The 24,901-nt window shown below is 43.3% G+C and overlaps 1 protein-coding gene across 1 annotated transcript in view; it reads left to right on the top strand.

Annotated features, from left to right (window-relative positions):
• Positions 1–4,315: 4,315 nt before the first annotated feature.
• Positions 4,316–24,901, top strand: part of LOC102457264 (vitellogenin-2) — a 38,634-nt gene continuing 18,048 nt past the window's right edge. Inside the window, exons 1-19 of the mRNA XM_025183180.3 lie at positions 4,316–4,433; positions 4,670–4,690; positions 4,881–5,032; positions 8,346–8,597; positions 8,761–8,922; positions 9,309–9,457; positions 10,194–10,344; positions 10,469–10,626; positions 10,713–10,878; positions 14,081–14,206; positions 15,238–15,456; positions 18,361–18,578; positions 18,697–18,794; positions 19,258–19,382; positions 19,938–20,039; positions 20,529–20,648; positions 20,751–20,940; positions 21,354–21,447; positions 22,320–22,505. Of these exons, the coding sequence (XP_025038965.3) occupies positions 4,394–4,433; positions 4,670–4,690; positions 4,881–5,032; positions 8,346–8,597; positions 8,761–8,922; positions 9,309–9,457; positions 10,194–10,344; positions 10,469–10,626; positions 10,713–10,878; positions 14,081–14,206; positions 15,238–15,456; positions 18,361–18,578; positions 18,697–18,794; positions 19,258–19,382; positions 19,938–20,039; positions 20,529–20,648; positions 20,751–20,940; positions 21,354–21,447; positions 22,320–22,505 (2,729 nt within the window). The 5' untranslated portion in view covers positions 4,316–4,393. The remainder of the gene's footprint in view (positions 4,434–4,669; positions 4,691–4,880; positions 5,033–8,345; positions 8,598–8,760; positions 8,923–9,308; positions 9,458–10,193; positions 10,345–10,468; positions 10,627–10,712; positions 10,879–14,080; positions 14,207–15,237; positions 15,457–18,360; positions 18,579–18,696; positions 18,795–19,257; positions 19,383–19,937; positions 20,040–20,528; positions 20,649–20,750; positions 20,941–21,353; positions 21,448–22,319; positions 22,506–24,901) is intronic.

Here is a 24,901-nt window from a genome sequence, read left to right as displayed (position 1 = left end):
CAGGTCAGTAGTTACTTTATGCGGCTGCTGCCTGAGGCTATCTGAGGCTCCTGCTTAAAGGGACCCCCCCGTAGAGCAGTTTCATGCTCTTCTCTTTTGCCTACCAACTAGAGGGAGAACAAACCCATTCCTTTGCCTGCTGTGGTTGCCCTTGTGGACACTTCAGCTCTGTAGACATGGAGCTGGAGTTGCCTCCAAGCACCGGATGGCTCTTATCTGTTGTGCTGCAGCTCCTGCAGCAGTTTCTGCAGGCTGCCCTCCAGGCCCTGCAGGAATGCAACCCCCAGCGCATCTTGGAGAACCTCATCATCTCTCTGTGGGTGCAGCTCATGCAGCTGGACCCCACTGTGCCCCGCTGCTTCTGGCATCTGGACACCAGTTCCGACTGGTGGGACTGACGTATCATGAAGTGGAGGGATGACCAGCAGTGGCTCCAGAATTGCTTCATGCAGATGGAGACCTTTCTGGAGCTGTGTGAGTGGCTCGGCCCTGCCCTCAGGCAATAAGACAACCAGATGAAACCTGCCACCCCCCTCTCCGGAAGTGGGTCACAATCACCTAGGTTTCCTAGTCCGAACTACCGTTACTCCTCATTCCACGAGGAGTAATAGAAGTTCGGACTAGGAAGTCTAGTCCGAACTACCTAGTTCGTGCCGTGTGTAGCCGTGCGGCACAGGGTTCGAACGAGCAGGGATTTAAAAATGGCGGCACCCAGTTTATGCAAATGAAGCCCGGGAAATTCAAATCCCGGGCTTCATTTGCAAGTGCGGTATGCCTACATTACCCCGCTAGTTCGAACTAGGAGGGTAGTGTAGACATACCCAAGGACCCCAGTGACACACTTCCCTGGGCCTCCCCACAAGGGGCCTGAGCATTGCTCTTCTCTGCCTTTCCTCCCACACCCCTCCCTTCTGCTCCCACCCCATCCCTCTCCATCCCCTGCAGAGACAATAAAACACACTTTTTGTTTGGGAAAAGATAAACTCTTTGGTTTTTATAAATAGAGGTAGACTGGGGAAAAAACGTGAGAGAGGAGAGGGGGAAGAGGGAGGATGAGAATCTTGGAGTGGGAGAAAGGAGCTGGAAGTGGGAGGAGAGGCTCTGGGATGGGGATGGCATCTGTCGCTGATGGTTCCACTGCCTTTGGTGCAGGGACCTTGGCAGCCATGGAGAGGGGTGGCTAAGGTGATAGGCAGGAGCTGGGGCCGCAGCAGTGGCAGGAGCTTGCCAGCAATGGATGCTTGTACAGCCACACATATGGGCTACTTCTAGACTGGCATGATTTTCCGCAAATGCTTTTAACAGAAAAGTTTTCCATTAAAAGCATTTGCGGAAAAGAGCGTCTAGATTGGCACGGATGCTTTTCTGCAAAAGCACTTTTTGCGGAAAAGCGGCCGTGCCAATCTAGATGCACTTTTGCGCAAAAAAGCCTCGATTGCCATTTTCACAATCGGGGTTTTTTTGCGCAAAACAAATCTGAGCTGTCTACACTGGCCCTTTTGCGCAAATGGACTTTTGCCTGAATGGGAGCAGCATAGTATTTCCACAAGAAGCACTGATTTCTTACATGAGATCGTCAGTGTTCTTGCAGAAATTCAAACGGCCAGTGTAGGCAGCTGGCAAGTTTTTCCGCAAAAGCAGTTGCTTTTGCGGAAAATCTTGCCAGTCTAGACACAGCCCTGGTGCGGCCCTGATCCAGCATCTCCTGCCAGGTCTCTTGTCACAGTTGGATGTCCTTCTCCGGTCTCCGGTCCATGGTGTCCTGAAGGGCTTGCAGAGCAGAGATGTGCTCCCGCTGGAATTCCTCCTGGGTTCTCCTGTGCCAGCAGATCACTCAGGGTCAAGAGGCTGCCTCGGGTAGTGTTGACCACGTCCCTCTCACAACTGGTCCAGCTGTGGAGAACAGAGAGATGGTCATTCTTCCCTGGTGACACTGTGCCTGAAGCCTTGCCCTCATCTGTGAGCTGAGACCAACAGTTCTCGGCTCAGATGGAGCTGATGTGCTTGGAGCAAGGCCACCTGAGGCCTGGACAGAGGGCCCTCTCCTACAGGGGCACAAATGTCTAAGGGGGGAGCCTCGCTACTCCCATGTCCTGGGTACAAGCGTGCCCATTGCTGCAAGGGGAGGGCATGGGGTGGCTGGGCTTCTGACTGTGCCATGCACATGCCGGGTCAGGCAATGGCGGCATCCCATGGGGAGGCGACTTGTACCCCTGCCTGCTGGAGGAGGGGGGCAGGCTGTTGGGGGGGCGGTGTGTGTGAGCGGCAGACTCTCCTGCGCCTCGCCATGCTGTCCACGGGAGCAGGTGCTGCCCTGAGTGCGCAGGCATTCCCATGTGCTGTGAACGGCACTCCTGAATGTGTCCATGCCCCCTCCACCTTCTAGTAGTAGCTTGTGGTGGGAGGGTGTCCCACACCGGTGTCAGACTCTCCAGATCCTGTGAGCAATAGCACAAGGATCCTCTGGTGCAGCCTCCTGGAGCTGAGTGCCCTGGACTGGCGCTCCATGTGCATCCATGTGCACAGGCTGCTGCATGAACCACAGGCCAAGAAGGCTGAGCGAGGAGCATACCCCACCCCCTCACCACCTCCAGCCTGTGTGTGTAGGGAATGTACAGTATTGGCACTCGCCTGATGTCCTGCTCTTGGATGATGCCTGGGAGACATCCAGGGTGTGGGGTACTGGCTCTGGAGTCAGCATGATGCTGATGCTGGTCTTCTCCTGCTCCTCCTCTTCCCCCTACTCCTCTTCCTCCTCCATTGCATCTCTATCCCCCAGGAGGGCAACGATGGGCGTCTCCAGCTCTGAATCCACTACTGGGGTGGGGAAGTGACTGGCCCGCCCACTAGGATGCCGTGCAGATCAGAGAAGTAGGGGCAGGTGTGAGGTTCAGCCCTAGAGCAGGAGCTGTGCTCACTGGCCTTGGCATAGGCCTGGCAGAGCTCCTTGACATGCATCCACAGCTGCTACAGGGTGCGGATGTGGCTCTTTGTGCCCAGGCTCTTGGTCATGTGACTATAGACATACGCATTCCTGCATCTGGAGCAGTGATCCTGGAGGTTTTCTTCCTCACCCCAGACCTCAATGAGGGCCAGAAGCACCAAGAAGGCCTGTGTCTCTTGCGTGATCTGTCAGGGTCCTGGGAGCAGTGGAGGACTTGGTGGGAGCAATGGCGTCGCTCATTTTGCCCTCTGTGAGGTAGTGGAAGCTGCTGGGTGGCTCAGGGCTGTCAGGGCCAGCTTCTGCCACAAGCCCTTTCCCTACTGCCTGCAGCTTTAAGGGCTGCAGGGGAAGAGACACAACAGAGTTGTGATGAGTATGGACAGAGTGGCCAGCTGGGCACCTGTGGGATTTCCCAGCGGCCAGCTGGGCACCTGTGGGAATTCATCCAGCCACCTGGTCTACATCAGCTCTATTCTGAAATAACTATTTCAGAATAAAATACAGGACTATGTAGCACTGTATTTTGTTTCAGCTACACCAGATTAACACGGCTACATTTCTATCACTATTTTGGAATAGGCATTATTCCTCTTGAAATGAGGTTTACAGAAGTTAGAATAAGCCACACATTATTTCTGTGGGGCAGGGTTGATAAGACATTCTGGGGCCCTATATTTTTTGTGACTGTCCTGGACCTGGGTCTTGAGGGTTTATTAACCCAAGCCAGAAAGATTTTGTGTTAGGACAATGGGGGGGTTGGATTTAAATCTGAAGCCCATGTTAACAGCTCAGGAGAGACATACACTAAGTTATTAACACCTCTTTTTCATAGCAAATAGAGACAAAAGAGTTCATTACTCTTTTTCTGGTCATAATTTTTGTAACAATTAGGTAAGTTTAATATTGCTCTGCTCTTTTAGTATATGCCCAAAAAGTACTTAAAATAAAACTTTTTTTGTGTGTGGTTCCTAAGGTAATGACAACCTTGTGACACGCAACTTGTCTGGTGTTTTTACACAACTCTGCTGAGCCATTATCAGTTAGATAAGATCTCGTGCCTTGTGTCAGGTCAGAATAACCAGGACAAAGTTATCACAAACATTAAAGCACCAGAAACATCCAGAAAATAAGGATCATCAATAATTTTCCTTCTGAATTAATAGTTTGTTTTAAAACGATCCTTTTAAAAAGCCTAAAAAAGCAGCCCTGTTTTGAAAGTTATTTTCAAAAGGTATAAATGTGTAGGGTGGGACGATCAACGTGAGAATATGCCAATGATACTTTCAGTTCAGAATAAAAAAAGTCAACAGCATCAGAAAAAAAATTGTTTGAGTAACTTGATAAAAAGTTGATAACGCAACAAAAGTTCACCCCAGCAGTGACCACCAGTTAATAATTCTTCTTCTATAAAAGCTGCATGTTCTCCTGAGGTTGTCTTTCATCTTCACGATGAAGAGACTCATTCTGGCACTGGTTTTCACGTTTGTGGGTAAGTTCCTTTTTCCAATAATACTTGGCTGGGATGGTCAGAAGGGCCTTGAGGGAATTAAGCACCCAAATCTTGTTGACTTTCATGTGATATAGAGTGAGACTTCCCTTGGACACTCTTTAAAATCCTAGTCACAAGCTTTACTGGAGTTTTATGGATCAGCCAGTATATTAAATGTGAAGTCAAAATAGTTGTTTTCAGAGTCTCACACATCCATTTGATTTTTTCCCCCACAGGAAGTCAGAAATATGACATTGGTAAGTCTACTGATCATTCTTAGTTAATAACTCTGCCATTGGATAGACTGGTACATCTCCTACTGACTTCTCCTACTTTTCTGGTGGTAGATTTGGGCATGTGACTTTTTGTTGTAATGAATAATGATGAACTATAATGTCACAAAAATGTTAGCACAAGTAGATACTTCAATTACTTTTTTTTTATTAGAACCTAGTTTTAGGGACAGAAAGACCTACTTGTACAGCTATGAAGGCCTCATTCTGCATGGTCTGCAAGACAGAGGTTTGGCAAGAACTGGGCTGAAGCTGACATGCAAAGTAGAGATCAGTGGATTGTCAAACAACTATCACATGCTGAAGGTAAATGACAATGTAGATCAGGGGTGGAGAACCTTATCAGGTGAGGGGTTGCTGACCCACAGAAAAATCAGTCGGGGGCTGCACAAAAGTGAGAAACAAACAAAAAAGTCACTGATGTGGCCCCTGGCTGAAAAGCAGAAAGAAACTCCCCACATTCTCCTCACATACTAGAGGGGATTTTGTGGGCACTCCTAAGCTCTTGGGTGGGGTCAAAATGAGGGGTTCAGTGCTTGGAAGGGGGTTGCTGGGAAATGTGCTTGAGATGTGGGGTTTAGGTGGGAGAGAGTGTGTAGGAGCTTTGGGGGGTGGATCCAGGGAAGCCAGGGGTTGGATCCGGTCCCTGGGCCGTATGTTCCCCGCTCCAATGTATATGAAGGAAAGCATGCAAGCAAAGGAAGATACATTATTAAATAGTAATAGAAGTTATAGTAATACCACAAGCATGTGTAATGGACTGGCAGCCGGAAAACAGCCACATTAGAATCCTAGGGCCCTATTTTGGCTCTGATATAACCACATACATGGGCGAATCCCCAGTTCGTGCTGAGTCAGTGTATTCAGCTCTATGCCCTGCTCCCAGGTCCAAGTGTAGGTGCTCAGTTAAGCAGGTAGATGGGGAGGGGAGGCATGTCTTTGGCTGCCGCAATGCAGAACTATTGCAGACCTTTCCAAATTAGAGCAGCACTAAGGCTGCTCTTAGTTGTGATAGTAGCTGTATGGTCTCTGGGAAACTCCAGGATGTGGTGATGAAAGTGGTGCAAAGACTTCTTTGCCCCCAGCAGAGTTTTGTACTGAGCACAGCTCAGCCAGACCTAAGAATTGGCCTTATACCTATCCTGCAAGTTGCTGAATAACCCCATCTCCTGTTGGCTTTGCTGGAAGCTGAGGAGTTCAGAACACTCAGCACTCCACAGCCAAAGCCCCCCAAAAAGCTTTGAAGAACTCAGATTGCTTATGGAAAATTACAGATCAGGAATAGCTCCTGCTACCATAGAGGCCAATGGCAAAATACCTGTTGATTTCAAGAGAAGTAGGAGCTGGCACCTGATCTATAGGCGCTATTTCACAATGAAGTTACAGAATTTGCTTGAAGGCTGTAGTCACATAATTACCCTTTATGCTTCAAAGATACTAGAGGCATTTATTAAAACGATTGTCCTTGCAAATGCTTTATCAGATAAACATCAAGTTTTAAAAAGAAAGCTAATACAAATTAAAGAATAAATAATAAATAAACAAATAATTTTGTGGTATATTTTCCAAAGCTTGAGGAAAGCTGAATGCTGTAGATAAAATGTCATGCCTGATTTTATATCCTGTTTCCACTGTCAGGTTTTTCAATGTTATTTATCTTTTTTTTTTTTCATCAGAACTGGAGAATTACAACAATAACAGTCCAGCTCTAGGAGTATTCCTATTCCTTAGAAAAAATATATTCAACAATTTAAAACAGGGCAAGAGAAAAGGCAAATAGAAATGAGACAAATGTGGGGGAATGTCACATATATATTTAATTCACACTGCCAGTATATAGTCCAGAAGCTATTTTTCTTTGTTATAGTCACTCTAACAAATGGATTTGTGCCACACCAATATTGCTTACTACGTACCTCATCGTATCTATTGAATACTAATAACACTATGAAATATCTGAATGGAAATATTACATCTGTTAGAACTATTTATTCCCTTTGCTAAATTCTGGTCAGTTATACTAGAGTCACCCCGTTGAACTCAATGGCTGCATCTAGACTGGCAAGTTTTTCCGCAAAAGCAAGTGCTTTTGCGGAAAATCTTGCCAGCTGTCTACACTGGCCGCTTGAATTTCTGCAAGAACACTGATGATCTCATGTAAGCTTGTCAGTATTCTTGCGGAAATGCTATGCTGCTCCCATTTGGGAAAAAGCCCTCTTGCACAAATGCTTTTGCACAAGAGGGCCAGTGTAGACAACGTGGTATTGTTTTGTACAAAAAAGCCCCGATGGCGAAAATGGCAATCGGGGCTTTCTTGCGCAAAACCGCGTCTAGATTGGCCCGGACGCTTTTCCGCAAAAAGTGCTTTTCCAGAAAAGCGTCCGTGCCAATCTAGATGATCTTTTCTGCAAATGCTTTTAACGGAAAAACTTTTCCGTTAAAAGCATTTGTGGAAAATCATGCCAGTCTAGACGTAGCCAATAAGTTTCACTGGTGTAAAAGACACCAAAAGTTGACCCTAAAAGCCTATTGATTATGTAACCCTGTCTTTACATTACTGAGGGCAACATGCAAGGATTTTGAGGCCAGGTCTATACTAGGGGAAAATGTCTAACTAAAGTATGCAACTCCAGCTATGTGACTGGCATAGCTGAAGTCAACATACCTTAGTTTGACTTATCACGGCATCCCCACTGTGGGGAGTTGACAGGAGAAACTCTCCTGTCAACTTCCCTACTCCTCATGACCTGGTAGAGTACTAGAGTCAACGGGAGCACAATCAGTGGTCGATTTAGTGCATCCTTACTAGATCTGCTAGATCAACCCCTGGGATATTGATCGCCACAGTGTTGATCTCCTGGTAAGTGACGACATGGCCTCAATTATGGAATACTTATGTAGGTTAAAATGACAAAGTGGCAAGCCACACTTAGCAGTCACTAAACAAGACTTAGAATAAAATTAGAATGATAGATAGATGTCCCCCTACCCCTCCACATCTCTAGATTACAAGCATGTACTTGTAAAATTAAACACCCTTTATTGGCTGCTAGCAGTATAATTGGTTCACCATCTCATGAGGGAAAGGCATAAGACCTGTGTTGGTAGGAACCAGAGATCTTTCCTGCTCCCCTATTAAAAACAGTGGTCTTCTCATTCTCGCAGCCAATGATGTTCATGAGTTTTCATGTAGTTCTGTGGCCAGCATCTGTAATTCTAAGCATTGGTATATGGAGGTGCACAGAAGCAGCATTTGGCAGCATTTCCCAGAATGCTTTGTGTGCAAGCTTACTGCAGGGAAGAGATAGGGAAGCAGATAGTCTGGGTAATCAGAGTTTTCACTCTCCACCTGAACATTCAAATGGCCCTACCTGGTTTGTGGGACTAATGAAGGTTGCATGGTTTTATTCTCTGTCAGAACTTTGGATGGGCAGAAATCCTTTGTGGAAATTGTGTCTTGACAGCTTCTTTCCAGCTGGACTTGCAGGAAAAGAAAGGAAATCATTCTATGCGATGTTTGGACAAGTGGATTTGTGATGTAGCTCAGCTTCTTCTCTTGGGGAAACAGTTTTAATTGACCAACATTCTGACAGGCATGTTTTCTGAATTTTGTTCTCAGATCCGATCTCCACAGCTGGAGGAGTACAATGGAATCTGGCCCACAGATCCAGTCATTCGATCTTCCAAGCTCATCCAGACAATTGCATCATGTTTCACCCAATTCTTTAAGTTTGAATACAACAGAGGGCAGTTTGGTAACATTTATGCCCCAAAAGATACGCCTGTGACATGTGTTAACTTAGTGAGAGGGATTCTGAACATGTTGCAGATAACTGTCAAAAAGTCACAGAATGCATATAATCTGCAAGAGGTTTGTATTTCCTTTCTCATTTTACTTTCTCATAAGAACAAACAATCATTTTGTATTATAATTCCACAGTTTCCAGTTAGGTTACTTGCTCACCTGTTCCTTGTCTTGGAATGAAAGTCCGTCGTAAATGAGGAATGCAATTGAACTCTGTCAATCTCTATAGGCCGGGATTGAAGGTGTCTGCCATACAAGTTACCTTATTCAGGAAGACAGGAAAACAAATCAAGTCACGGTATCCAAAACCAAAGACCTCAACAACTGCCAGGATAAAGTGGCGAAGAACATTGGAATGGCTTACATCCGCCCTTGTGCTACCTGCCCACTGGTATGTAAGATGTAAACATATAGTGCCAAATTAACTGCAGGCATATACATCTATCACTGAGCTGATTTAAATAGAGATGGAGTATAATCATTTCAATGGTGAATTTGGCTCATAAGAACAATTATACTGGGTCAGACCAAAGGTCCAGCCAGCCTAGTATTCAGTATTCAGTCTTCTGACAATGGCCAATTCCAGGTGCCCCAGAAGAAATTAACAGAACAAGGTAATCATCAAGTGATCCCTTCCCTGTCACCTGTTCCCAGCTCTGACAACAGAGGCTAGGGACACCATCCCTACTTATCCTGGCAAATAGCCTGTTCAGCACAAATTCAGAGTTAAACAATGGTCTATTTCAATTTACTATGTGAACTTCTTTTCCCTTTTAGAAAGAAAAGATCATAAAAGGAACAGCTGCATTCACCTACAAAATGAAATACACAGATGCTGGTGCCTTGATCACAGAAGCTGTGTCTCAGCAGGTCTATCAGATCTCTCCTTTTAGTGAACCTGCTGGTGTTGCTGTCATAGAAGCAAAGTAAGCCTCAGACATTATACTGTAAATAAGCAGTAAATAATCAGAACTGGGAGAATGCAGTTAAAATACATTCACCAAGAGTTTGTTTTGCTGCAACTGAACTGTTCTTTTGTTAGTTTTTGTCATTCAGAGGAGTGATCTGGCCCTATGTGTCTCCGCCTATCTCCAATTTTTTTCTCTGCAATTAATGAAGCCCAAATTGCTATTTGTGGCATTTCACTTTTGCATAGGGTACCTCCATGGGTAAGTAAAGTGAAACATCTGAGAAATGTGTCAGATGCTGTTAGTATTAGCTTCTCCTCAGCTTGTCTTGTTAAAATTATAGAGAAGCTGTGAGATTTAAATTTGAACTTTTTACTGTAAAAATGTTCATGTTGTTGCAATTTTCATACACACTTACATTTTACACATGCTCTTTTTAGCCAGAGATCTCCACATGCTTACAAACTTCAGTTAAGTCTCCCGACACCCAGATGGCTTATGTAAATAGCCAACATGTTAATGTTCTTACAGATCGTTTGTTCACAAACTGCAAATGTAAAATGATATCTTCAAGGAATTTAAAATATGATTTTGAATAAAGAATACATTTGAGAATTTTCAGATCCCTTTGCAGATATTGTGAAATTATTATTGGGTATCTTTCATTCAGTGCTAATATCCACTGGATCTAGCTTAGGCAAATGGAACGCCCAAAATAAAACGTTATGGATGCATTTCACTCTTTTCTTTGCAGACAAGAACTTACTTTGAATGATATTAAAAGCAATCAAGTAAGCACATCAGAAATTGAGTTGCAAAACTATGGAAGTCTTCGCTACCATTTTTCAAGAGAACTACTCCAGATGCCAATTCATTTAATAAAGATGAAAAATCCTGAATCACAGGTATAAGATGCTTAATATTTTATACTCATTCATTTTTTATAAAGCTAATGGAAGATCAGCAAATTATTTCAGACATTTAAGACAAGAATCTTGTAATCCCTTCTGCCTTTTCTTTTTGTAACAGATAGTAGAAATACTGCAAAAATTAATTCAGCATAATGAACAAGTATACAATAGAGAAGCTCCAACCAAATTCTTAGAACTTATCCAGCTTTGTCGTGTAGCAACCCCTGAAAATCTCAAGTCTCTTTGGAAACAAGTTGCTGATAAACCTCAATATAGGTAATTGACTGCATCACTCTTAATCAACATTTCTGAATGGAGACAGTCTGAAAATGAAAATAATAGATGCCTCCTCTTGTTTACAGGCGCTGGTTATTGAGTGCAATCTGTGCAGCGGGAACTACTGAGACTTTCATGTTCCTTAAGCAGAAAATTCATAATGGGGACTTCAGCTATATGGAATCAGCTATGACTATCGCACTCGCCTTCCATTTATCCAAAGCTGATGACGATTCTTTACAAGCTGTAGCAGTGAGTACAGGAGATAGAGTCATTCCTCATTCTGTTGTCTTGTAATTCTACCAGAGAAACAATGGGAGGTGGGTGTTGAGGTAATATCATTTACTGGACTATCTTCTGTTGGTGAAAGACACACGCTTCTGAACCACACAGAGCTCTTTTTCAATTTGTGCAGGGGGTCTACACTTAAAATGCTGCATAGGCACAGCTGTATGTGTGCAGCTACAGTGCTGTAGCACTTTAACGCAGATGCTCTACAGTGATGGGGGAGAGCTTGTCCATCAGCTTAGCTAATTCGCCATGAGAGCGGGGAGTGATGTCAGCGAGGTGAGCCCCTCCTCCCCTCCACTGACATAGCACTGTCTATGCTGGCAAGTAGGTTGGTATAACTACTGGATTTTTCACAGCCCTGACAGATATAGTTATACCAAAGTAATGCTGCAATGTAGGACTGCCCTTATTGTCATACTAAACACAAGAACAGATTGTTTACCATAAGCAGGTACATCCTTAGAGACTACTCAGGTTGAAGTGACCTGTTAACATCACTGTAGCCATAGGATAAAAAAAGTGGGAGGGTAGTGGGTTACAGATTGTTGCAAAAAGCCATAAATCCAGTGTCTTTATTACAACCATGATTTTTAGTATCAGAGGGGAAGCCATGTTAGTGTGGATCTGCAAAAGCGACAAGGAGTCCTGTGGCACCTTATAGACTAACAGATGTATTGGAGCATAAGCTTACGTGGGCAAAGACCCACTTCGTCAGATGCGTGTAGTGGAAATTTCCAGAGGTAGGTATAAATATGCAGGTCAGAATAAGGCTAGAGATAACGAGGTTAATTCAGTCAAGGAGGGTGAGGCCCACTTCTAGCAGCTGATGTGGAGGTGTGAACACCAAGGCTGTGTCTAGACTACATGGCTCCGTCGATGGAGCCATGTAAAATAGTTTACTCGGCATAGTCAAAGAAGCGGAGATTTAAATAATCCTAGTTTCACAAGGTATACTGGAGCAATCAACAAAGGCTTCCTTTGTCGACCGCACCGTGTCTAGACTGCGGCGCTGTGCCGGATCAGCTGATCATCGGCACAGAGTGGCGGCCATTTTTATTTTAATGAAGCGGGGATTATTTAAATCCCCGGTTCTTTGACTATGCTTTTTGTATATTGCCATTCCTAAGATCTGATTTGTATCCATTTATTCTTTTACATAGGGACTGTCCAGTTTGGCCGATGTATATAGCAGAGGGGCATTGCTGACACATGATGGTGTATATTATATTGGTAGATGTGCAGGAGAATGAACCAGTGATGGTGTGGCTGATCTGGTTAGGTCCTGTGATAGTGTCACTGGTGTAGATATGTGGGCAGAGTTGGCACCGAGGTTTGTTGCATGGATTGGTTCCTAAGTTAGAGTTACTGTGGTGTGGTGTATAGTTGCTGGTGAGAATTTGCTTCAGGTTGGCGGGTTGTCTGTGGGCGAGGACTGGCCTGCCTCCCAAGGCCTGTGAAAGTGAGGGATCATTGACCAGGATGGGTTGTAGATCACTGATGATGCGTTGGAGAGGTTTGAGTTGAAGACTGTAGGTGATGGCCAGTGGTGTTCTGTTGGTTTCTTTCTTGGGCTTGTCTTGTAGTAGCAGGCTTCTGGGTACATGTCTGGCTCTGTTAATCTGTTTCCTCACTTCCTTGTGCGGGTATCGTAGTTTCAAGAATGCTTGGTGAAGATCTTGTAGATGTTGGTCTCTGTCTGAGGGGTTGGAGCAGATGCGGTTGTACCTTAGTGCTTGGCTGTAGACAATGGATTGTGTGGTGTGTCTAGGATGGAAGCTGGAAGTATGAAGGTAGACATAGCTGGAGGCATGAAGGTAGGCATGATTTTTAGTATGTAGCAAAGTTACAAATTTAAACTCTGAGGCTCACCTTTTGAAGGTGCTGCACAGATTTCCTTTGTGAACAAGAACTGAGGGCTCAGATATGGAGTTGTCATTTTATGCAAAGTGCTTGTCCAGGCCTGACATGGCATGTTTATCTTTTATCATTTTGGGGCGTGAGCTCACTCAGTAACAGAGTGATTTTCTGGTTTACCCATTTAGTTGTTCTTGGGGCAGTTAGTGACAGGCATGTGTAAGATCCATTGATCTTTAAAGGTGTGTTGTGGGGGGCTGCTGTTGATCATGGTAGCAGAGGAGATACACAAGTTTTGCATCTGTTGTTCTGGCTGGGTCTGTTGCTGCTTTGAGTTGGTAGGATCTGGAATGTGTGGAGCTTGCTTCCCATGATGAGTTTGGAGAGACTGGGCAATTGTTTGAGGGCCAGAAGTGAGGGCTTGGGAAAGATATATTTCTGGATGTGGTGTCCGTCAAGTCTGAATTATAATTTGTTGATTGATACCCAGCATATTGTAGGAAGCAACTAGGTGTGTGTAGTCAAAGTGGGAGGTTTTTCTGTATTGTGTTTTTTCCGGGGGTATTTGGGTGGCTTGTTCCTTGACATGAACTACTTCTTTGGGGGAATGTCATTGTGTGGCAAAGGAGGTTTTAAATATGTTAAATTGTACATTCTGGACTTTCTCCTTGGAGCATATTCTGTGGTATCTAAGTCCCTGGCTTAAATAACAGATTTCTTAGTGTGTCTGGGGTGGGTACTGGATCTATGAAGGCAGGTGTGGTAATCCATGGGTTTCTTGTATATAGTTGTCTATAGGGTTTCGTTATTGAAGCAAATTGTGCTATCCAGGATATTGGGGTATTGTGTTGTATCTGTTGGGTCCTCCTTCTACTACCAGATCAGAGTCTATTTTTATTAGTGAATTTGCACAATTATATGTTGTGGATGTGACACACTTCCTCTTTAAAATAGTTCACTGTGAAGTTCAGAAAAGTGTTGCCATTTTAAAGCAATTTTTCAGTGAAATTTTTCTGAAAAATAAACTGAAATTTTTAGACACCTTGGGTATTTTTAAACCCCCCTCGCCCCCCAGGCTATGAAAATGAGCATAATTTTTTCTACCAAAAACAGAAAACTTGGACAATTTAGACCTACTCTGATCATTAGTAGGTGAGAAAAAAATAGTTACCATCAATAATATCATAGCAGTGACATATCCTGGTTGTATATCTGAAAAACCAAGGAAAATCCTAGATAGTAATGTGAACATTCAGCTAACTATGATCTCTGCTGGATACCAATATTAAGATGTGTCTTACTTCTGCAGGATCTAATGACCAGCATCCAAATTCAAAGAGCTCCTATGCTACGCAAGCTTGCCTACCTGGCATATGGTTCCATGATAAACAGATATTGTGCTGTGGCACCATCTTGTCCTAAAGAAATTCTTCAGGTGAGGGGGATTCATTTCAGATTTTTAAGATGTGAAGAAATTTCAGAAACTGCTTCTAATTTTGTTCCCACCTAGTTGTGTTTAAATTAGGTCAACAGAGGTTTAACTTCAGTTATTTACACCCGTGATCAAGTGCAAAACCTGCAAACAAAATTAGAAGATGAATTGAAGTTCTTTGGAAAACATGTCCTGAAACATTCAGAATTTGAATTCAAGTCGTGATAGTCCCTAAGAAAAATGGATTCTGTTAACAAGTTGAAATTGAATTTGCAATGCATGCCAACTTGTAGGATTATTGTAAGAGTATTATGGTACATGTTCCTACATATACATATTTTACATTGGTCCTATCACACCTCAATACCATGATAAAGGTATGTTTGGAAGCTCCAGGGATATTACACATCATGGCTCCTACAATAACTATCTTAAAAAGAAACTTCATGATTATACACCATCTCAGTTTTTTTCTGATCATTGTCTTCTGACTATGGAGGTGCATAAGTACCAGAATATCAAGATAGTCTCTTGACAACAGAATGTGTTCAAACCTTGAAAACCAGCACAAAAGGATTAAACAAAGCAATGCCTGTACCAAAGTTATCTGTCCTAGTTATGTGGGTAAATCTTAGCCTATGAATCTGGAAAGCAGAAAACATTCAGATGAAGTTATGCGAAGACAGCGGAACACATTTAGCAGTGCCAAGTTGAATTTAATGGAGAGGCCAGAGGTGTTGTCAGCCCTGAATTTGGTCCAGTTCGGTGGAGTTCTGGGGGCTGCAATAGAAACACTGAGAGAGACACCCTCTCTGCAAATTCTGGCAAAGTTATCGCCAGCAAAGTTTCACTAGTCTAAATCAATGAGTGCTACTTGCTCTTTTCTGCATTATATTGTAATGGAAACCTGAGAGTGAAATGAGGAAGGTTCAGCTCAAAGAATAGGGCAAGGTCTTGAAGTGCAAGGTCTAATTCACAGAGGGCAAGGATAGCAATGTACACATCTAATTTACACATTCTTGTTTTGTCTGCAGCCCCTCCATGACCTTGCAGCTGAGGCAATCAGCAAGAACAGTGAAGATGACATGGCTTTGGCTCTAAAAGCAATGGGCAATGCAGGAGAACCAGCCTGTATCAAGCGCATCCTGAAGTTCTTGCCGATATTTTCACCTGCCGCAAAGGCTTTTCCAGTTACAATTTATATTGATGCTGTTTTGGCCTTGAGAAAAATAGCCAGGAAAGATCCTGCAAAAGTAAGTAAAACTATAGTTTAAACAAACTCATTGGACATAAAGAATACGGGATGTAGTACAGATCAAGTCAGTGGCACAGTGTTTGTGAAATCAGTATGCAATATTAGGTACTCACCAGGGCCCACCCAGATTCTCAGCTAGTTTAAATCAACATAGCTACATTAACTTCAGTGGAACTGCACTGATTTGCCCAAACTGAGAATCTGGCTCACATTGTATAAGGTGTCTTCCTCAACCTGTAAGACTGTGTACACAATTAAAATCTCTACCCTGGAAGTGGGCATACATGATGGAGGTTCACCAGGGTTAGCTCCTGGCAGGCTGCTGCTGCTATATTTACCTGCACAGCTGCAGGTACCATGCTTGCAGCTCCTGTTGGCTGCAGATTGCCATTTCCAGCAATTGGGTGCAGTGGGAGGCATTGCAAATTCCCACAGCTCCATTGGCAAGGAACAGTGATCCATGTCCAATGGGAGCTGCAATTGCCGATACCTGCAGCTGTGCACATAAATATAGCAGTGGGGGCCCACCAGGAGCTAACCCATTTGGACTGGATTCGTCTTTCGGACAGGTATTTACCACCCCTGCTCTACCTTTGACCTTGCTCTCATTGAAATCAAGAAGAGTTTAGCCGTTAACTACAGTTTAAGTGAGTTTTAGCTCAAAATAATTTATGAATTGTGATCAAAGTTCATGGCAGTAGAAACAGTGCTGCAATATACCATGCTGTGCCTGAGACTTTAAAATTAAGACAAGAAGTGGTCCTATTTTAATTCAGAATGAGTACAATTTTGTTAAATAATTTTAGCATGATGTTCAAAATTGGCTCCATTTTCCATGCTTGTTGATTGTTTTGTTTTTAGCACTGCTAGGAAATGCATATGGGATGGATCCCCAGCTGGTGTAAAGTAGCATGGGCCCACTTAGCCCTTGTGGTGTATCTATAGCAATTTATACAGCTGCGGAGCAGCCCTTAGCTCTTCACATATATAAGGCTGGGCATAGATAATAGATCGGTGCATAAGGTGAAAGTTGATATATGCAAGGAAGGATATATTAAAAAACCACATAAAATTATATAATCAGTTTTACAGAGGTTCTTGATCATTCAGTTGCTGTCCACTCAAAGCTCACACTGACATCAGTGGAATTTTCAATAGGTGGCATTCCAAACAGTAAAACTATAAAAAAGTAATGAGCATAGGCACTATCTTGTTTTTTAGGATTGTTTATCAGAATTATTCTCCAGATGAAAAAGAATACTGCTTACTACACTATATGTTGTGATTTTTTATTAACTTAAATAATATGGTTAGAGGGAATAATATAGGGGAGAGAGAGAGAGAGAAAGAGAAAGAGAGAGTTAATCCATTGTTTGTATGTCTGTACCTTTATACAGTGCTCATTACTGTAGTATTGAGTGACTACAATCTTTGTACGGAAGTTCCACTGATAGCAAGTTGTGTAAGCCATGGTGAATACAAATTGCTTTGATTCTTCTCTAATTGCACACAACATACTCCCCTCTGATGCCAGTGGGAATTAGAATGCAGGACAATGTAGCACTTTAAAGACTAACAAGATGGTTTATTAGATGATGAGCTTTCGTGGGCCAGACCCACTTCCTCAGATCAAATAGTGGAAGAAAGTAGTCACAACCATATATACCAAAGGATACAAATAAAAAAAATGAACAAATATGAAAAGGACAAATCACATTGCAGAACAGAAGGGGGATGCGGGGGGGTGGGAAGGGGGAGGAAGGAAGGTAAGTGTCTGTGAATTGCTGATATTAAAGGTAGGGAGAGTGGGATGTTTGTGAGTTAATGGTATTACAGGTGATAATTGGGGAAACTGTCTTGGTAATGGGTGAGAAAGTTCAAAGTCTTGTTAAGTCCTTGTTGGCAAGTGTCAAATTTTAACATGAATGACAGTTCAGAGGATTCCCTTTCAAGTGCAGATGTAAAAGGTCTTTGTAGCAGAATGCAGGTGGCTAAGTCATTTAGAGAGTGTCCTTTCTGGTTAAAGTGGCAAGAAACTGTTTTCTCTTTGTGATCTTGTCTAATGCCCACAAAACAGATATCAGACAAGATCACAAAGAGAAAACAGTTTCTTGCCACTTTAACCAGAAAGGACACTCTCTAAATGACTTAGCCACCTGCATTCTGCTACAAAGACCTTTTACATCTGCACTTGAAAGGGAATCCTCTGAACTGTCATTCATGTTAAAATTCGACACTTGCCAACAAGGACTTAACAAGACTTTGAACTTTCTCACCCATTACCAAGACAGTTTCCCCAATTATCACCTGTAATACCATTAACTCACAAACATCCCACTCTCCCTACCTTTAATATCAGCAATTCACAGACACTTACCTTCCTTCCTCCCCCTTCCCACCCCCCCCGCATCCCCCTTCTGTTCTGCAATGTGATTTGTCCTTTTCATATTTGTTCATTTTTTTTATTTGTATCCTTTGGTATATATGGTTGTGACTACTTTCTTCCACTATTTGATCTGAGGAAGTGGGTCTGGCCCACGAAAGCTCATCATCTAATAAACCATCTTGTTAGTCTTTAAAGTGCTACATTGTCCTGCATTTTGCTTCAACTACCCCAGACTAACACGGCTACATTTCTATCACTATTCTAGTGGGAATTAGGTCATCCTTATGGCTGAAAGACTGGGCATGTTATTCAAGACAATCTCCCTCTTCTGTTCATTGTGCTTCGACGGTACTTATTGTTGCCCATCAGTGCCCATTGCAAAAGAAGGGTATACTTTCAGTTTTATTCTCCCCATAATAAGTGTGGGTAACTCACCAATGCAAATTGTATTCTTTTAAAGGGAGAATACACCCCTAAGAAGTTATCAGAATCTGAAACTGTGTTTTCCCCCTCCAGGTACAGGAAATTCTTCTCCAGATCTTTGTGGACCATTCACTTGATCCAACTGTCCGAATGATGACTTGTGTTGTCATCTTTGAAACTAAGCCTGCTCTTTCTCTCATAACATCTATGGCCAATGCTTTGCTAAAGGAGAGCAGTTTGCAGGTTGCCAGTTTCACATATTCCCATATGAAGGCTTTGGCAATAAACAGGATCCCACAACTCTATAATGTGTAAGTAAAAAGAGAAGTAAAATTTACCACTGTAAATAGTGATTTCCATTACCATTTTCCAAGTATAAATGCAAAGTGAATTTAGTTACTATGCAGAGTTATTATCCATTTTACTTAGATCTGCTGCTTGCAACATTGCCATTAAACTACTGAGCCCAAGACTTGACAGGATGAACTATCGTTACAGCAAGGTTATTCACATTGGTGGTTATTATCGTGAGTACCAGATATGCATTGGAACTGCTTTGGCTAATATTACACCTTAAAAAATTCCCCCAGAAAAGCCATGAAATCCTATTTTTTTCAACTGAAATCCTGCCATTGAAAGTGGGATTTGTCCAATAGTGGAGTAGGAAAAACATGTAGACTTCCTAAACTATAGATGCCTCAGTTTCTATGGAAAGTGCTACAGATATCTAGACTTCAGCCATGAACTGAGTTTTTTATGTACATCCAATATTCCTAAGGCCTTCTATCTCACCTGTCAGAATGGACATGGTCCGAAAGCCTCCCCCTAGAGACACTTTGCATATAAAGATTGGGCAACGTATAGAAATCAGGGCTGACAGACTCATTACATGATTGCACACAGAAGGTGACTATGCCTTATGTGCCCAAGAAATCAATGGCCACCACAATGAAAACCAAACCTCTTGCTGTATTTTGATTTCTGCTGTAGCTGATTATAGGGTTGGTGCAATTGGAAGAGTCTATCTCATGAACAGTCCAAGAAGTATGGTGCCATCTGCAATAATTATGAAACTGAGAGGCTACTATGCAAATACCGCAACTGATTTTGTTGAGGTATGTGTTATATTTAGAACAACAATCAAACTGATATAAATATTTCTCATGGAAGCCTTCTGGATGGACTGTGGCATTTGCTCATATCCCTAAGTGGTGGGTGGTACAGAGGGAAGGCCTGAGACTGGAGTCTAATTGCAATTGTCCTTGGCCTTCTTGGCCAATAGACTCAGATGAGAAAGGCTATGAATGCATTCAGTATGGATATAAATATAACAAAAGAAAGGGAAATCTCATAAGGCTCATTGAATATCTGCCTATAAACTTGAACCATAAGTGCCTTTACACACATATGTGTGTAAAGATTAAATAGTAGGGATTTTCCACTACTCTTTGAGCCAAATCCGTTATTAGATATAAAGATGCAATTTTACTGACTTTAATGGAGTCGTGACTGCTAATTACAATGGTTAAATCTGTCCCTCCATATTTTTTCTCTCCATCATTAATGGGTTAATATAGCTTTCACCTAGTCCAGACTAATTGTTGATACTCCTCCACTCTCTATTTTAACTGTCATATTTTGGTCTGCCTGATTTTATTTATTTTGCATAGGTGGCTCTCCAGTCACAAGGTCTATCAGACCTTGTTAGGAAACAGAATGTCCTATTTGCTGAATATGACACATACAAAAAACTGAAGGTGCTTGAGAAAACGGTATGTGTATTCATTCTTCACATCTGTTTGATTATATGACTGGAATGCCTCTGGCCAAAACTCCCACAGAGATGTTAGTGAATAAGAAATGCAGGAGTAAGACCCAAATGATGTATCTAACCATACACTTGAAGGTTTGGGGGATATTCACGCATGTTTTCACTGTAGATGTGTCAGTGCCTAGCATAAAGGTGCTCTGGTTCTTCATTGGGGCCACTGTAGTTGATTATAATAATTAATACAAAATTGAAAGTGCATGTTAAAATACCATATATCAATTTTTTTTAAAGATTGCTGTGTAGGATTTTTATTAGCATTGTTTTTGTATGTAACCTGCAGTTTACCATGGTCCTTACCCAGGTGCTACATGGGCAAATTTACACTGAGGTCAATAGTAGTTTTGCCTGAATAAACCTAGGTAACAGCCTCACAATTTGACCCAATATTTGTTAACACAGTCCTGTATGTTAAGCAACCTTTTTTCTCTAGCTTCTGGGATGGAAGGAATTGCCTCCTGAAAATCCACTTATATCAGCCTATGTAAAAGCATTTGGTCATGAGCTCGCCTTTGCTGACATCAACAAGGAGTTCATTCAACAGACAGTGAAGGTATTGATTGCCCCTATTTGTCTGTTTTATCTGAAGGGCTTCATAGCTTCTTTACCCCTCTCCTCCATCCACTTAATCTTCTGGATCTTTGTCCCTTTGTAGGCTCTGACTGAATCATCAGATGGTCACATGTTAGTGAAAAACGTGATCAATCAAATCCAAAGAGGCATTGCAGGACAATGGACACTGGCAATATTGGCAGGAGAAGTTCGGCACATTGTCCCTACCTGTGTGGGCCTGCCCCTGGAACTCAGTTTATATAGCACTGGTGTGATACATGCTGCAGCCAATGGTGAGCTTTGAAAAGCATCATTTAATGGTTCCAACTTAACTTGTAGGAATTTCAGAGTTCTAATCCCAGCTCTAACATGAAATTCTTCTGTAGTCTTGGCAAGACACCTAGCTTCATTGTCTCAGGTTCTCTGTTTCTAGTATGGAGGTAGTAATACAAAACTACATCATACATGGTGTGTGAATTAATTAGCTGGGGATAAATGCTGCCCTTGGATACATGTGCGGAGCACTTGATTCATTACAGTAGGCACTATAAGCATAAAACTGGGCCCTTCTTAATTCTGTAAAGTGTTCTGAAGATGAAATGGTGCTTCTTCATTGCTAATTATTTGTATTTTAACAAAACTTTCCATTTTGAACCCCTTAATTTATTGTTTTCCCATTGCTATAATTCTTTTCTATCTCTTACAGTTGGTATAAATATTTCCCCCTCTTTATCTGGCAATTTTAAACCTTTGCAGTTCTTTGATGCCAATATGCAACTTCGTGCTGATATCAACCCCAGGTAAGGAAGACTATATTTGATGATATGGTATAATTTTATGGGATTTGGGATAGTTGAATTATTCATGAGGGTGAAGTCAAGTGTGTGTTACATAGGCCTGTTATTCCACACTTCACCATCATGTTCTATACTTGACACATATATTGCAGAGAGTTTTAAAAAAATATCCTGGAATTAGGCTTTTTTTGTGCATGCACTGCTGGGTGACTTAATTATCATTAACCCAGTTGTACCAGACTAGAGGGAACCATATAAATATCTCTAAACAAGACATAAAATAGTGTTTCTATACTTAAAAATGCCATGATGGTAAAGTCTGCTCTCTCAGGACCTTGCAGTGCTCTGTGTGTGCTAGATCCAAATTGTGAGCTGGGATTCTAACATTTTCCATAAAGTTTCTGATTCTGCCCCTGCAGGGATGAGTGATATCAGATGTAAAATCATGATATTTGACATGTAAAAAAGCTGTTATTGGTGCAGCACTAAATGTGGTTATCCTGGGCCTCAGGCTAGTGGAATTTTGCATGAGGGGTGGGGAATACTTTTGGAGCTCATTATTTTTTTTTTAAATAGCATCTGTTTGGAAGGGTGTAGAGATTACTAATATTAGAATAGGAAATGGGGTGTGGGATGAGGAGTGAAAACAGCAGGTATTAAAATCATGTATCACATGATTCTGCATTTGGTCACATGGATCTCACGTCCACAAATTGGTCGATTGATTGATTGATATTTTGCCTCTTCTTGCAGCAAGCTCTGCTTTCCAAACAGATTATTATATAAAGGAAATTGTATGTTTCAAAATATGCCTGCTAAGCACATGTTTATCAGTTTATATGATTATACATGTTTGTATTTCTCCTCTCTTTCAGCATACACATGCATACAATAGCAATGGTGGGACTCAATACACAGTACTTTCAGAGTGGTCTTGAATTTCATGCCAATTTCCATGCCAACATTCCACTGAAATTTGATGCCAAGATAAACATGAAAGATAAAAGTTTAAAGTTTGAAACAACTCCCTGCCACCAGGAAATGCAGCTAGTCTCTGCAAGGTACAGAAGCTATATTTATTTGGTTTAGTTTTATCTCTTCTGTTCAACTGGTGGTAAATTTCAGTTCCTTTAAACACTTAATGACCTGGAACTAAAGTCCTGACTCTAGGCCAGTGTTTCTTAAACTTTCTAAGACCGAGGAACACCAAACAATTTTTTTATGAGGAACACCAAGGATTTTTGTTGAGCAGAAATAAAATTAACACCCTCTAAGAACTTTTCCCACCATCCTCTTACCCATAGGGGATGAGTTTGGCCCCCAGTGAACCCTCTCTCCTCTGGTGCTGGTCTCTTCCCTGCAGGTATCTGCCCTTCTGCTTCACCCTTAGAATCGCCTGGCACCTGCACCCCATCACCCTCCTGGTGCTTCCTCCTTCCCTCACTGCCCCTGTCCCGTTGCCTTCTTTCTCTCTGATGCCCATCCCCTCACCATCCTCTACCCCAGTTCCTCTCATGCCCCTCTGTGCCCTCACACATGACTTGCTCCATCATTGCCTTCCTCATGCCCACCCCTCCTTTCAACCCTTCTCCCAGCACTTCCTCATCCCCTTGCTTCCTCTTGCCCCCAATACCCTTCCCCTGTCCTCTCCCGGCATCACCCTGTCCCCTCCACTTTCCCACCCCCACTGACACCTCCCCTACCTCCTCCTGCTCTTTTCCTCCTTGTCTCCGCTTGGCCCCCTGGCATTTGTCTCTCCTCCACTCTGTCCCTGGCCTTGGTGACTTTCCCTTTCTTCTCCTGTCCGGCCCCTTCCCCTCAGAACAAGCTCCTTCCTCTCCCACCCTCTTCCTCCTAGTTCTCTCCGAGCCCCTCCCCACACCTTTTGCCTTCCAGTTTGCAGGGCTGGAGTCTGTGGTTGGGCCCCAGGAGTCCTGGCAGCCCTGGCCCCAGATGCTGCCAAGGCAGGACCGTTTGCCAGGCCTGGAGCTGGGCTGCCCATGGTGCTAATATTAGTGCCACATTCCAGTCCCCGCACCAGCTTTGGCTGCCATTAGGAGGAGCGCGGGGGGGGGGGGGGGGAGGAGGGAGGAGGGAGGCAGAAAGCCCCCACCCTCCCAGATTTGGCTTGTGGAGTGCGGCAGAGCGAGTGGGTCCATGCACTTCCACTCCCCCAACAGAGTGGGAAGGGGTGGGGGGGGAGAAAGGGCCATGCACAGAGCACACTGGCAGGACCCAAACATACCCCACTCTGCAGCGCTCCAGCTGGGCTCTGTGTGGTCTCTGCTGAGACTCTGGTGGCAGCCCTGAGAAGTGGCTCATCGGCTCCAACCAGTGCACCTCCCCTTCCAGCAGCAGGGGCAGCCACCTGTGAATGGAGGAGCCGGGCTGCCGGTGCATGGCAGAGGCAGTCCTGCAGTGGGAGGGAAGGGCCACGCAGTGGTGGGAGGGGTTTGCCAGACAGTGGCGCGTGCTGCATGGGAGCTCGGAGCTCTGGACACTGAGTGCCACCGGCAGCAGCCCTGGCTGCCCACGCAAAGCACCAAGGGAGCCTCCTACATGCTGGGTGGAGGTGGGGTGTTTTTGCTGCACCGTGCTAGTGCTGGGTATCTTTAAATCTGGGACTGTCCCAGAAAAAAAGGGACGTATGGTCACCATATCTTTGCAGCACACCTCCGACTGCCTTGCGGCACACCAGTGTGCCACAGAACACAGTTTAAGAAACACTGCTCTAGGCAATGAAGCCCTTGAAGGTTTTGCCTATGTAAGGGCTACTGGATCAGATCCATTGCAGTTTTGATGGCTGAACAGAAGTTAACTCATAGAACAATTGCCATTATTTTACTCCTCATAATCCTTTGTTTGGCTCATACAGAACGGAATGATTCTAACATTCCATTTATCTCATGCTTTCAATATCTAGAAATATGCAACATTTTAAATTGAACTGTCCACATTAAGCAGCATGCTGTAATTAACCAAAAATAGCCCAATGGAGAGCCATTGTTCAGAAAAGTATTGTGTCTTGAACTGTACTCAGTAGGGCAGTAAATTTAAGTTTTGGTTGGAGGGCCACCTGAGAGAAGGAGTTCCAGAAGAGACAGAGGTGATGATTAGACCGAAAGTGCCCAACAACTCTTCATGTCACCAGAATGCCCTCAAAACACATCATTTCATCTCAGCGGTTTCGATGGGACTTAGAAACAGAGACAATCTCTAAAAGAGCTAGCTCCAAATCACATAGGGCTTGGCAGGCTAGAACCAAGACCTTAGACTTCAACCAGAAGTAGATGAGGAGCCAGAGTAGTACACGGAGAGCAGTTGCAGTGTGCATTTCACTGTGTGGGTGAAGGGCAGTTTCAAGTGGAGTGCATTGCAGTTATCCAATCTGGACATGACAGAGGCAGTATCTGTGTCAAGGTCATCAAGGAGGGACAATAGATTACCATGGTTATTC

The sequence above is a fragment of the Pelodiscus sinensis genome, chromosome 9, assembly GCF_052426305.1.
Source record: "Pelodiscus sinensis isolate ZL-2025 chromosome 9, ASM5242630v1, whole genome shotgun sequence".
NCBI classification, from domain to species: Eukaryota; Metazoa; Chordata; order Testudines; family Trionychidae; genus Pelodiscus; species Pelodiscus sinensis.
This window is presented reverse-complemented; position numbering and strand designations above follow the sequence as displayed.